This window comes from Miscanthus floridulus, chromosome 2 (genome assembly GCF_019320115.1).
Source record: "Miscanthus floridulus cultivar M001 chromosome 2, ASM1932011v1, whole genome shotgun sequence".
In the NCBI taxonomy this organism is placed as follows: Eukaryota; Viridiplantae; Streptophyta; class Magnoliopsida; order Poales; family Poaceae; genus Miscanthus; species Miscanthus floridulus.
In genome coordinates this window covers 3,651,548-3,663,904 of record NC_089581.1, presented here as the reverse complement: position 1 = coordinate 3,663,904, position 12,357 = coordinate 3,651,548, and the positions used below count along the sequence as shown (strand labels likewise).

Below are 12,357 nucleotides of genomic sequence, written 5' to 3'. Positions count from 1 at the left end.
AAATGACAGCGTTATCATGTTAAGATTTTGCCGATGGGTTATTGTTTCGGTATCTTAACTATAATCAAGGCAAGAGTGGTTGGCGATTGTGCGATATTTGCTGAAGTGCGTGAATCAGGATTAGATTTAATTGGATTTGATAACAGATCAGGTTTTGGCTTGGAGAATAAGTTACGGTAATCTGGAGTAAATTTTGGAGTATTAATGGTTTTATACTCCGAAATTGGGGGGCATGTGTTGACACCGTTTTTTTGCACGTGTTAAAATGTTCGGAGTGGACTAATCGGCAAGGGGAAAGTTACTGTATACTTTGATAGTCGATGAAAGCCAACTTGTAAAGATGGTTGCCGATAGCTGGTGATGCCGATAAAGGGAGGCTTGAAGACTACTGCCGATGAAACAGGGAGTATGCCGATGAAGAGAGATTTGAGGACTACTGTCGATGAAACAAGGAGTATGCTGATAGGGGAAGACTTGAAGACTATTGCCGATGAGACAGGGGGTATGCCGATGGGAGGAAGGACAGTGAGATTTGCATCGTAATTAAGGCGGACAGGGAAATAGATAGGAGTTGATTTCTTTTTCTATATTTGTTAGAGTATGATTCATGTAAGAGTCACGTGTTTCCTTAGATATGGGCTTGGTGTCCTAGTTGTGTTTGGTTGTGTTTCTTTAGATCAGGGTATAAATATGGAGTGAGGGGCAATGTAAATATATATATCAATCAATATCAAAACCAATTTTTACTCTTATTTGCATCTACTTACTTTTCGGCGACTTCGTCAATTTGCATTATTTTCTCTTTACGAGTTCTCATTGATTCGGCGAGCTGCATCGCTTCAGTGCGACCTTCGGCGCCTCTTGGCCGTGACTTTCGGGCGTATCGCTGTTGTCAGGACCAAAGTGCTCGTATCTTCATCCTTGTCGATTAATAGGTCAAATCGACTGGCACGCCTTGGATATCGATTCGGGTATTAGCCCTTTGTGTTTGCAGATCCACTTTTGCATCAACAGAGAGAATATGCACAAAAATGATGGTGAAACGCCGTATGTTCTGCAAGTACTGTGGCAATGGAGAACAACACCAACATTGCTATCACCACTTCACAGATGGATGCATCTGCACCTAGACTTTGTTTAGCATCAACATCACTGGACTATACATATAGTATCACAATCAAGCAGCTCATCAAACAGCAACGTGACAGGCAATGGAAGTCTGACCACCACATTTAATACATGCTTATTATTTAGCATTGGTTAAGCTCGTTCATGAGACAGCGTTATAAGTAGTTTATTTGGCTTATCCTGACGCATCTGGCCCGTATTGCGTCCTGGTGGGGAACGGGATCGTGCATTGGATAATTGGATAATACTCTTCTCATTCATCCAAGTACACCTACATATGGACGGAAACAACCCAGACCAATAACAATGATCCAGATCCGCAAACGGACATTTATTTATATGCAAATGCAGATACAATTTTTAATACTAAGGGTGCGTTTGGCAGGGCTCTAGATTCTTGATGAAACATTTCGGATTTGGATTCTTTGTAGAAACGTTTCAGGTGATGAATCATGAATCGAAATCACTTTGTGAATCCGTTTGGCTGTTAGACTAGACACCCATTCTTAAGAGAAGGCAGGCCAAGAAACGAAACTGAATCTGGTGAAACCAGCCTCTGGCCAATTCGTGTTTCCAAAGCAAGAAACCAAAAATGTTTCTACGCTGAAACATTTCCTCCTTTTATCGTTTGGAAGTGATTCTTTGGTTCTAGGTAAGAATCCGGAACAATTCAGCTTACCGAACACACCTCAAATACTATTCCTTTCATTCCGAGCTATAATACATTTTGGCCTTTTAGATACGTAGATTCTGCAATTAATGTACTTAGATGTATAACATGTCTAAATATATAATAATAATAATGTATTTAGGAAAAATCAAATCATCTTATAATTTGGAATGGAGTATTTTTTTTTAAATAGCTATGTACACGTTAACTACTGTCATCGTCTAAGCAAATATGTAAGTACTACATATTTCCGTAGATATATATACTTTGACAGATACTGACATAAATCGTGGATATGTGAGGGCCTATGAAAAAGTGTCCATATTACTAAGCTGAGCTTTCGTGTCACGTACCAATTAAATTAGCGACTGTTCTTGCACAGTACAATATATAGTTGTTGCTTTTTCTAGTTTTGTTCTGTTAGGTTGTTGCTTACAAAACACGTAAGAACACCCAATATTCCAATGCTAATTATGGACAGATTGGCACAGAACTCGCCAAAGGATTAGTAAATATAAAAGCAAGGACAAGGAACAAAGAAAAAAAAAACGAACAAGCTAATACGATACGCCCCCACATCGATCCACAAGCTGCCGATGCCTGATGGCACGCGCGCACACACGCATGCATGCAGCCTACTCCAACCACGAACCAAACAGTGTCGTCTTCTTCTCATTATAAAAAAATGTCTTCTTCTTCTAGCTTTATTGTTACTACCAGCCATGGGCCATGGCATTGGCATGCAAGATGCAAATCCATCGCGCTCGCGCGTTGAGACTGGTGGCCCGCCCTAAGCTAAGCATGCATCCGGCCGAATCATATATAGAGCTCATCAAATTAAAGGAACACCAATGTGACTTACGCCGTTAAGTTCTTAATGGCAGACAATAATGATCTAGGACAACTACGTATGTGCTTATTTAGGCCAGTCTCATTAGAGAGTTTCATTTTGTTGATTCCAAAGACTACCATGTCATATGGGATAAAATAAAACTTAGATGAAATACCCACTCTCAATGCAAAATTTCATTCTATGGTTTCATAGACATTTAATTCTACGACTCATAGAGAGTTGTTAATCGTGTCAAGAGAGTTTCATCCCCATGTGGCAGGTTATTAAATACAAATGAAACTCTCATGAAATTCCCACTAAGACTAGCCTTGGCTAGGCAATTAATTACTTCCGCAGACGGGTTCTAATTAGTTTTGAATCTACTAGCTAGGACAACTATTTGCTTGGTCAATGGTCATGAGATGGCTTGTGTAATGTATCTGCCCCATATCGCGTCCAATTTTTCTTGCATTTTTGTTTTTTTCGCTCAAACTCAAAGGGGAAACTTTGCTTCTTATCTTTTGTTTTGAGGATCGACGAATTAAATGATATATTTGTTCTAATTTATGCCGCTTCTTCTCCATCTGAATCAAACCTTTTTTTTTTTTGCCATAATGTGTCGTTCCTCTTATTACCAAGTATATGGTTCTAATCCTAGATAAAAAAATAAATAGAAAAAATCTAAAAAGGCGGATCCTCCCTCTCCATCAAGAGTAATGAACTGGGTTCGTAAAAAAATAACTAAATTAACCAAACTTGCGTGAGGAATCGTGTACAGTATTGGACTTATTAGAGAACCGAATAGTACTCCTCATAGTGATATTTCTCCATTGTATGTAATAATGGTAGCGGTGTTTATTTTTTTAGCCATGTACAGCTAGATCTCGTCTTGTCGTTGTCGTTCGTCAAGGCCGGTACGGTCCTACAGTACGCCGGCGACGACACCACCGCCCGTCTACGGCCGGCTGGCACGCGTCTCCGCGTTGTGTTTGTAGACTCGTAGTCGTACCCATGCATGCGGGCGGTGTTCTGTGCTCATGCTACAAGGGCGGCCATGTTGAGTTTGAGCAGCGCAGTGACTGATGATGGGTGCAGTCTGCAGTGCCCCGGCCCGGTAGAGCAATCACCACAAGTACTCTCGTTTTTTTTTCCACCGGGACAGTGGCAGATCTAGAAAAATAAGTTAGGAAGGGCTTATTTTATAGTCTTTTAATTTTGGGTAAAGTACGTTTTACAACCCTCAACTTGCACCAAAGTTCAAAACTGTTTTATCGCGTGATGAGACTCAAATTTCAAAAAATAGAAAACCCTTCAATACGATGTCGGATGAAGATAATTTTTATATGTAAATTATAGACCTCGATGAGATCTACAACTTTATAGTTTTAATTTTTTTTTCATTTGAGGACAGTAAGATGCTCGAAAAAATAATATAAAATTTCAGCACCATATTTTGTCGCGTGATGAGACTCAAATTTCAAAAAATAGAAAACCCTTCGATACGATGTCGAATGAAGATAATTTTTATATGTAAATTGTAGACCTCAATGAGATCTACAACTTTGTAGTTTTGAGTTTTTTTATTTGAGGACGTTAAGATGCTCAAAAAATAATTTAAAATTTCGGCGCCTCCCAAAAATAGAAAACCGCTTTTGAAACCGGCCGAGGACCAAATTCGTCTGGTTTTGATAGTTGGAGGGTGTTTCTTGACCGGTTTCATAGTTGAAGGTTGAAAATCGAACTTTGGCGCAAGTTGAGGGTTATAAAGTGTACTTTACCCTTCATTTTTAAACTCTCTTACATGCTTGAATAGGTATAAATTTTTAGGAGGAGCTCCATGGTCTGAGCAGCGGTAGTAGGAGATCGAGCCCAACACCTCCCCGGTGCTGGATCCACCCCGGCAATGCTCAAAAGGCGAAGCATGAATCTACCCATGTCTGAAAACTGCTAGTATAAATAGATAGATGTATTTATACTAGCGCGGGAAAAAGAGAAATAAAAAATTCAAATGTAATGGAAAAGAACTTCAACCGAACGCCATATATAGCAATACTACGTTAGTTTGTGGGGCTGCCTACCTGACATGCGGTTGTTTTTGTTGGCGGCAAATAACCGGGTGTTTAGTGCCACCAAAACAACAGCCTAAAACGCAGTGCAAAAATCGAGGGTTGCACTAGTATCAAACACATGAATTTCCATACATTGGATCACAAGCTGATGACCGGATTTGTTGTCCTGTTCTGTTGGATCACAAGCTAATCTGCACCAACCCAATAAGCTTTGTTCTTTGTCATTTCAAGCGTGCGCTTTTTTCTTTTTCTTTTTCTTTTGCAGGAAATTTTGAGCATGAGTTATCAGTTGTTACTATAACCATATTTTTACAGACCGTTTGGCCAACATAACAAGTCCACTTCATTGAGTTATCCAAATAAAAAATAGAGCTTGATACATACTCCCCCGTCCCTAAATAAGTGTCACCGAAAATTTGACTAGATTTATAGAAAAAATAGCAATATTTGTATCTCCAAATAAATTTATTATAGAATAGATTCATATATTTATACTAGCACAGGAAAAGGGGAAATAAAAATTTCAAGTGTAATGGAAAAGAATTTTAACCGAAGGCCATATAACAATACTACATTAGTTTGTAGGGCTGTCTACCTAACATGCTGTTGTTTTGTTGGCGGCAAACAACCGTGTGTTTAGTGCCACCAAAACAACCGACTAAAACGCAGTGCAAAAATCGAGTGTTCCACTAGTATCAAACACATGGATTTCCATACATTGGATCACAAGCTGACGGCCAGATTTGTTGTCCTGTTTTGTTGGATCACAAGCTAATCTGCACCAACCCGATAAGCTTTGTTCTTTTTCATTTCGAGCGTGAGTTTGTTCTTTTTCATTTTTTCAAGTAATTTTGAGCATGAGTTATCAGTTGTTACTGTAACAATTTTTTTTACAGACCGTTTGGCCAACATAACAAGTCCACCTCATTGAGTTATCCAAATAAAAAATAGAGCTTGATATATACTTCCTTTGCCCCTAAATAAGTGTCAATGAAAGTTTGACTAGATTTATAGAAAAAAATAGCAATATTTATATCTCCAAATAAGTTTATTATAAAATCAATTCAATTAATGATCTATATATCGATTCAAACGATATTAATTATGTACTAAATAAATACTATTTATTGTATGTATTTGGTCAAAGTTAAAAATATTTGACTCATCGAGAAGCGAGAAACGACACTTATTTAGGAACGGATGGGAGTACATAAAAGTAACTCCAAGCATCTCTTTATATCCATTCTAAATAATATTTTAAAAACCTTCCTAAATAATATTTTAAAAAGTAGCGGGCTCCAATCCATAGCCCCAATCGATATGCCAAGTGTGATCACTAATTGATATGCCTGCTACGGTCCTAATCAGAAAATAACAAAAACACAAACTCCTACATTGTAAATGTATAAAGAACAAGCTGTCGATTCGGGAAACAATATTAAAAACAATGCCAAGACAACAACAATACAATAAAACAAGCTGCCAGTTGCGGACAAATTTTAAAACATCCCTAAAATAACAACAACACAACAAAATAGGCTTCTAATTCAAAAGATAAATATAAAAAACCACAAAGCAACAACAATACAACAAAACAAGCAGCCAAGGGGAGGACAAATTTTAAGAACATCCCAAGACAACAACAATACAATTAAACAAGCCAACTGTGGGCAAAACTTAAAAACATCCCTAAAAATAATACAATAAAACAAGCTTTTAATTAGGATGATAAAATTTAAAAAAAACAGCAAAGCAACAATGATAAAACAAAACAAGCTGCCAACTGGGAGGACAAAATTTAAAAGGGGTTCTTGCATTTATACCCTTGTTTTGTATGAAAATTATGATTTTGCCCCTATTTTTTTAACTTTGTGAATTTGCCCCTGCGTTTTCAAAACAAAGCACCATTTTACCCCTATTCCGTCATCCTCACCTAACCGTGTTAACTTTTATACAAATGACAACTATGTCTATGTGATTTTGCCCCTAGTTTTTATGGTTGTTTGTGATTTACTCCTGATTTGGAATAAGACATTTATATTGTATTTTAACAAAAAAATGGTTATATTTTATCAAATATATTTGGCACAATTTGCAATGATTTCAAATTAACTCATCCTCAAATAAAATGAACCATGCGACCTACATCAGGAGCCAATCGGAGTGTGGATGCTTTTAATAAATTGAATGATAATGTAGTGATTGCTACTGAAATCCACTTTTCCACACAGCCAGCGGGCAACAGACATCGTCACATTCATCAAACTAATCTTTACAGAAATTATCTACTACTAGTAGGCAGTAGCTAGCATTCATACGAATACAAACGGGTCAGCCTAAACTACAGAGGTCGCCCCTCCGACTGCAGCTCTAGCAGGAAGCTACGCTTGGCCTAGGGCCGCCCCTTCGTCACCGGCAGCTCCAGCAAGGAACCGACGCCTGCCCTGTTGCGGTGGCTCCAGTAGGCTGCTGCTCCTGTCCCACCGCCGCTCCTCCAGCGGGCACCAGGCAAGGGCAGCGCGACAGGTGCAGGCGAGTGAGCTGGTGTGCCGACGGCCGAGGCCGCCCCACCTCCACCGCGCAAGGCGGAGTGCGAGCAAGCCGGACCATCGCTGGGCGAGGCCACCCTGCGTCCTCTGCGTGAGGGGCAGTGCAGCAGCTGGTCTCGGGCGCCGGCAGGAGAGGCCGCCCCGCGCCCTCCGCGCGATGGGGCGCACGACCGCCGCCTGTGCTGCCGCCGCCGCCGTACCCCGCCTTGGAAACGCCCCTGACGCAGCCGCCGCTGTCGGACCCCGCCTCGGATGCGCCCCTGATGCAGCCGTCGCCCGTGAGAAAGCCCGCGCCTACGTTTTCCTTCTAGTCGGATGGGGGGAGAGGCTGATAAGGGGCAGTTTGGTCTTTTTCCTTTTGTGTTTATAAATTATATATTTTTTAAACCATTTATTCTATCCTTATCTAACGGACATCCAAAGCAGGGGCAAACGGAGGATTCGTTTCAAAATAACGAGGGCAAAATCACAAAGTTTAAAAACACAAGGATAAAATCACAGTTGAACTGCTGGAGAAGGACAAGAACATAATTTTCCCAATTTAAAACAACCTCAAAGAAACAACAATAAAAGAAACAAGCTGCCAACTAGGGGATATTTTTTTAAAAAACAACCCTAAGCAACAACAATATGACAAAATAAGCGGGGACAATTTTTTAAAACAACGAAACAAGCTTCCAGTTGGGTGGATAAAATTTAAAAAACAACCCAAAGCAACCACAATACAACAAAACAAGTTGCTAACTGGGGGACAAATTTTAAAAACATCCCCAAAGCAACAACAATGTTGCTAATTGGGGATAATTTTAAAAACAACCCCAAAGCAACAACAATGCGAACAAACTGGCAACTAGGGGATAAATTTTAAAAACAACCCTAAAGCAGCAATAATATGACAAAATAAACTGCCTAGAGGACTAAATACAAAAACATATAATATTAACGAAAAACTTAAAAAACAATAAATGCAAATAATCTTCGGACGTCAACACATACTTGAATCTTTTTGAATTTAACCATATTTATGATCAGTTGTCAGCAACAACGATCTACTCGTTCCGATGGAACAAAAGTCCACGGCAAACATTAAGCCATTAATTAAGCTCTTGCTAGTCTATCCTGTAGCAGGCATAGTGAATACCGAATAGTTTGGACTTGTCACGTCACAAACTCTCTCTTGCTCCAACATCCGGCACGAAATCTCACAAACCACAAGCTCGTGTACCTGCCCGCATTGAGATGACTCGCTTCTGCAGTTTAGCGCTGACACATTAACTGAGCTCCCGGTCCCCACTTGCCAGCGAAACACAAAACAAAACAACGAACCAGATGGGCCCTCACGATCCAACGCACAACGACAGAACCAAGCCAATGATCATCGGACGACTGAAAAATCGTGTGTCCCAATCCAACAAAACTACCGGTTGACATTTAGATTTCAACTTAAATAAAATCAAAGGTACCCGCTTACCCTATATTCAACTTATTCGACTTATTTTTTTTAGCCGAAACAATATTTTCTCTCTCATAATAATTCAACTAAAACAGTATTTTTCAGCTAGTTTCGGTCCAGATTCAACCAGCAAACGCGACCGAAGTGGCGGACCGAAGTGGCGTTCCAGACGTTTAAGTCGCGCTGCGGTTTTCCAAGATAGAGCAGCCAGCCAGCGCGCCCCTCAGATGCCGTTCCCGTCGCCGTCCACTTCACTCCCACTCCCATCCCACGTCCCTCTCCCCCGCACGCGGCGCGGACCACCCCTGCCCTCCCTACACGGGCGCACGAGAAACACAGGCGCTAGCTCACCGCTGTACACCCCGATCCATGACTTATTGCAGCCGGCCCGGAAGCCATAACTATAAGCCGAGCACAGCATGAGTTCGCCGGCTGCTGTGCTGCGCTGACCTGCGAGATCACCATCCTGTTCCAGCTCCACCATGGCGGCGGCGGCTGTTACTGCCGTGCGCGTGCTGGTGCCCGTCCTGCTGCTCGCTCTGGCTCGAGGCGTCGGGTCAGCTCCGGCCACACCCGTCGAGTTCACGTTCACCGGCTTCGCGCGCGAGAACGTGACGACCAGCGGCGCGGCCGTCACCTCGGCCGGCCTCCTGCAGCTCACCAACGCGACCAACTGGGTGTTCGGTCACGGCTTCTACCCGGCGCCGCTGCGCTTCAAGGACGCCGCCACGGGCGCGCCGCTCTCCTTCTCCAACCTTCGTCGCCGCCATCCTGCCGCGGTACCCGGACGCGCACGGCCACGGGCTCGCCTTCGCGCTCGCGCCGTCCGCGGCCGGCCCGGCGCGGGCCGTCGCGGGGAAGTACCTCGGCCTGTTCAACACGTCGGACAACGTGGGCAACGGGACGACGAGCCAGGTCGTCGCCGTCGAGATCGACACGGCGCTGGACGCGGAGTTCGACGACATCAACGACAACCACGTCGGCGTCGACGTCCACGGCCTCAAGTCCGTCGCGTCCAAGTCCGCCGGGTCCGTCGACGTCGCCCTGGCCAGCGGAAGCTCCTGCAGGTGTGGATCGAGTACGACGGCGCGACCACGCGCCTCGAGGGTGACCGTGTCGGCGGCGGCAGTCGGCGTGCCCAGGCCGCGAGGCCGCTCGTGTCCTGCGAAGTCAACCTCTCGTCGGCGGTGGCGGACCAGACGTACGTCGGGTTCTCGGCCGCGAACGGCGCCGCCTCGAGCTCGCACTACGTCCTTGGCTGGAGCTTCCGCTCGGCGGCGGCCGCGCGCCGGACCTCGATGTCCAAGCTGCCGCGGCTCCCTCCGCCGTCTGGGCACAAGAAAGCGACGGAGCTGCCGTGATCCTATCAATCATCTCTCGCCATCGTGGTGCCTCCTCGCGGCGTCAGAGGCCGTCACGGGACTCGTCGTCTTGGGCCGCCGGCGGTTCGCCGAGGAGTGGAGGACTGGGAGGGCGAGTACGGCCCTCAGGATCAGCTACAAGGACCTGCACCTCGACCTGGCATTGTGATTACTCATCAAAGGCAGCAGGAGGGTTGGCGTCAGCGTAATGATCAATATCGACAACAGCAAGAAGAAAAACGTCGGGAAGAATGGCATCGGCATAAAGATCATTGGAGGTGCCCGTTTTTATCCATTGCTGGGAAGAAGGTATTAAATTGCCAACTGTTGAAAATTGCCCTGAGTGCAATGGTTATTATGGGGTCAATCGGTCAGAAAGAAGATTTCAACCTGGCAATCGGGGTTTATTTATCAATAAGCCGATTAAAAGCAGAGCATCAGTACATGATCGGCTGGGGGGCAGACTTAGTGTACATGAAAGGCTTGGTAAACGCGCTGGATGTTTTCCGAGGAATCAAGAGGAGCTTGAGGAAATGGCAAATGCAAGAGTTCCTGATGAGGAAATATTCTACAGGGACCCTAATATACGCCGTGTGGAATCGACTAGGACCTGTTATCAGCCGGTTTGGAAAACCAAGTTTCCTCGATGGTGCCCGGAGGGTCTAACAAAAACACAGAGAAGGAGGATGCAACGTGAGCGTCAGGAGGATTTATACCAAGAGAAAAATTCCTCCAATGAGAAGTCCGGTCATCAGCAGTGGCAAGTAAAACACAAAAATAAGGGTCCATCGGCAGATGTTAATATGGTATTCATGTTGCCGATGGAATTTTTAGCACTATCTGATAATGAGGAAGAAGTTGTTCTCTCTGACCAAGTAGCTCAGTTGACACTAGATCCAATGATGGCTGTTTTTGAGAAACCTACCGATGACGAGAGACAGCATCTTAAGGCTTTGTTTGTGAAGGACAGAGTTGATGGGCAGCCTGTGTCTAAGGTACTTATTGATGGAGGGGCTGCGATTAATATTATGCCTTATGTGATGTATCAGAAACTTAGTAAGGGAGATCAAGACTTGACCAAAACCGATATGATGCTAAAAGATTTTGAAGGCAATGTGTCGCCGGCTAAAGGGGCAGTATGCGCTGAACTGACCATCGGTAGCAAAACCTTACCGACGACGTTCTTTGTTATTAACGGCAAGAGTGCATATAATCTGCTTCTAGGGAGGGATTGGATTCATGCTAATTGTTGTGTTCCTTCTACAATGCATCAATGCCTCGTACAGTGGATTGGGGATAAGATTGAGGTTGTCCCTGGTGATTCTTCTTATATCATCGCATCGACAGAATCAGATACTTATGAACGAACTAAATGCATATCAGGAGAAGTTTGGGAAAAAGAGTTCCTTAGAGTTGCTGATTATGAAATTCCACCGATCCAAGCAGTCGGTTCTGAAGAAGAATTTTAATGGATAAGTTTGTCGATGATGGAAAATTAGGTCAAGGGTTCACATCGGCAGATGATTTAGTAGAAGTAGATATCGGTAATGGCGATAGGCCAAGACCTACTTTTATTAGTGCTAAGTTAGATTCCAAGTGTAAGCAGCAAATAATTGATGTGTTAAAGGAGTATAAAGATTATTTTGCTTGGGATTATACTGAGATGCCTGGATTAGACCGATCGGTAGTTGAACATCGGTTACCTATCAAATCTGGATTTCGGCCATATCAGCAGCCAGCGCGCCGATGCAACCCTAATATACTTCCTGATATTAAGGCCGAAATAACTAAATTAATTGAGGCAAAATTTATTCGGTAGTGTCGATATGCAGAGTGGATCTCTAACGTGGTTCCTGTTTATAAGAAAAATGGAAAACTTCGTGTTTGTATTGACTTCAGGAATCTCAACAAAGCCACACCGATGGATGGCTATCCAATGCCGATTGCTGATTTATTGATTGATGCCGCAGCCGGACATCAGATTATCAGCTTTATGGATGGTAATGCAGGCTACAATCAAATATTCATGGCTGAAGAAGATATTCCCAAGACTACTTTCAGATGTCCAGGTCATGTAGGGTTGTTTGAGTGGGTAGTCATGACGTTTGGCTTGAAAAATGCCGATGCTACCTATCAGAGAGCTATGAACTTTATTTTTTATGAATACATCAGCACATTAGTGGAAATCTACATTGATGATGTGGTGATTAAATCTGGAGATATCACAAAACATCTAGCCGATCTACGAAAGATACTGGAGTGTACAAGGAAGCATGGATTAAAGATGAATCCTAA

General features: G+C 43.3%; 1 protein-coding gene across 1 annotated transcript; it reads left to right on the top strand.

Moving 5' to 3' along the window:
• The first annotated feature begins 9,183 nt into the window (after positions 1-9,183).
• LOC136535982 (L-type lectin-domain containing receptor kinase SIT2-like) lies at positions 9,184-10,062 on the top strand. The gene is made up of 3 exons (XM_066528424.1): positions 9,184-9,380; positions 9,421-9,768; positions 9,831-10,062. The coding sequence occupies exons 1-3, from the start codon at positions 9,184-9,186 to the stop codon at positions 10,060-10,062; spliced, it is 777 nt and encodes a 258-aa protein (XP_066384521.1).
• Positions 10,063-12,357: the final 2,295 nt, after the last annotated feature.

Excerpts from the sequence above, each read along its gene's own strand:
- LOC136535982 (XM_066528424.1), top strand. The coding sequence starts at position 9,184 with ATGGCGGCGGCGGCTGTTACTGCCGTGCGCGTGCTGGTGCCCGTCCTG. Across the intron at positions 9,381-9,420 it reads ACCAACGCGACCAACTGGGT|GACGCCGCCACGGGCGCGCC; the intron begins GTTCGGTCACGG and ends CTGCGCTTCAAG. Across the intron at positions 9,769-9,830 it reads GCCAGCGGAAGCTCCTGCAG|TCGGCGTGCCCAGGCCGCGA; the intron begins GTGTGGATCGAG and ends CGGCGGCGGCAG.